At 64.4% G+C, this 1,461-nt stretch overlaps 1 protein-coding gene across 1 annotated transcript in view; it reads left to right on the top strand.

Annotated features, from left to right (window-relative positions):
* Positions 1 to 1,461, top strand: part of EPB41L1 (erythrocyte membrane protein band 4.1-like 1) — a gene marked incomplete at its 5' end in the record, with an annotated part of 17,500 nt that overhangs the window by 13,627 nt on the left and 2,412 nt on the right. The window contains 2 exons of the mRNA XM_010083971.1: positions 203 to 265; positions 1,172 to 1,267. Of these exons, the coding sequence (XP_010082273.1) occupies positions 203 to 265; positions 1,172 to 1,267 (159 nt within the window). The remainder of the gene's footprint in view (positions 1 to 202; positions 266 to 1,171; positions 1,268 to 1,461) is intronic.

Genomic DNA, 1,461 nt, shown 5'->3' with positions numbered 1-1,461 from the left:
GGGGCCCTAGGTAAGCAGGGCTGACCCCTAGAGAGGGGGGGGAGCCGCTGTCCCCTGCGGTCCCTCTGCTCTGGCGAGGGTGACGGGGGCTGGCTGTGCTGCGGGGGGACCCTGCCCCACCAGGGATGTCTGCAGAGGGTGACCTGCCACGTTTGCCCCCGCGTTGTGTCCGAGCCAACGCACCTGTCTGCTCTTCTTTCAGGAGCACAGCACCAAGGCTGGGAAAGGGACCGTTCCCGCGACAGACCTTCGCTCCCTCTCACCGGTGAGGGGGGGACGTGGTGGCAGCAAACAGGCCGAGTGGTGGGGAGGGAGGGAGGCAGCCTGAGGGGCTGGGGGCTGGCTGGGGTTGGTCCCGCAGGGCCCCCTCCTGTGTCCCCAGCACTGGCACCCTTGGCTGGCGTGTTGCACTGGGAAGAGCAGAAGGATGCTCAGAAGGTTGGGGAGCGAGATGACGGGAGGGGACCCCCTGCCCGTGGCATTTCCTTGTGCCAGACATGCCCCTTGAGCATCTGCTGGAGGAGAATTCCCAGAAAGTAGCCCAGTCCCTGGTGAGGTCTCATAGCGGGCTGAGGTATCTTTAGCCCTGGGTGTCCCGCCTGGCCACCCAAGGCCACACACCAAACCACCCGACTCCCGGTGGAGGTGACAGTCATTGAGACCGCTGCCCAGCAACAGGCTTTCCCGTGTGAAGTGTTCTCCCCCTCGATTGCCTCGTTTCAGTGGAGTCAAGCCTGGCTGCACGCTCCATGCTGCCACAGGGAGTGTGTCCCCAGCGCTGCATGGCCGGGGCACCCACGCAGCCGTCCCAGCCCTCACCACGCAGAGCGGGACGGACAGAGCTGGAGGCAGCCTGAGAGCTCTGCCCGTAGGGTGGCCCTGAGGATGGATGGGGAAGAGCCAAATGCAGCCGTGAGCTTATCTGCCTGCTGCAGAGGCCCTTTCCTGCAGCTCCAGGCTGGTGGTAGCTGTGGAAACCTCTCGCTGGCCTCCCCAAAACACCTAGGTCCCGTCAGACAGCGCAGTGTCTTTTTTTCCGTTGCCACTCTCTCCCTTCCCGTGCTTGGCTGAGTTGGTGCATTCCAGTGGGAGGGTCGCAGCTCTTCAGGAGCCAGTATGGAGGCTCCCTGTGGTGGTCCTGCTGATGCCGCTGCTGCTCTCTGTCCTGCAGATCACCAGCGGCTCCGCGGGGAAGGACGTGCTCACCAGCATATTCAGCGCCACTGCGGAAACCCTCTCCACCTCCACCACCACCCACGTTACCAAGGTGAGAGCAGCTCCGAAGGGGGAAGCCGGGGGGGTCCTGATGAAGCCACTGGGATTGGAGGATGGGTGGAGTTCTGCTCGGTACCGGCTGGAGGGGGTCCAGAGGAGCCACGGAGATGGTCCGAGGCTGGAGCAGCTCCCGTGCGAGGACAGGCTGAGAGAGTTGGGGGTGTGCAGCCTGGAGAAGAGAAGGCT

The sequence above is a fragment of the Pterocles gutturalis genome, unplaced genomic scaffold (genome assembly GCF_000699245.1).
Source record: "Pterocles gutturalis isolate BGI_N339 unplaced genomic scaffold, ASM69924v1 scaffold19220, whole genome shotgun sequence".
NCBI lineage: Eukaryota > Metazoa > Chordata > Aves > Pterocliformes > Pteroclidae > Pterocles > Pterocles gutturalis.
Note: the sequence above shows the minus strand (reverse complement) of the source record. Positions and strands in the feature narration are given on the sequence as shown.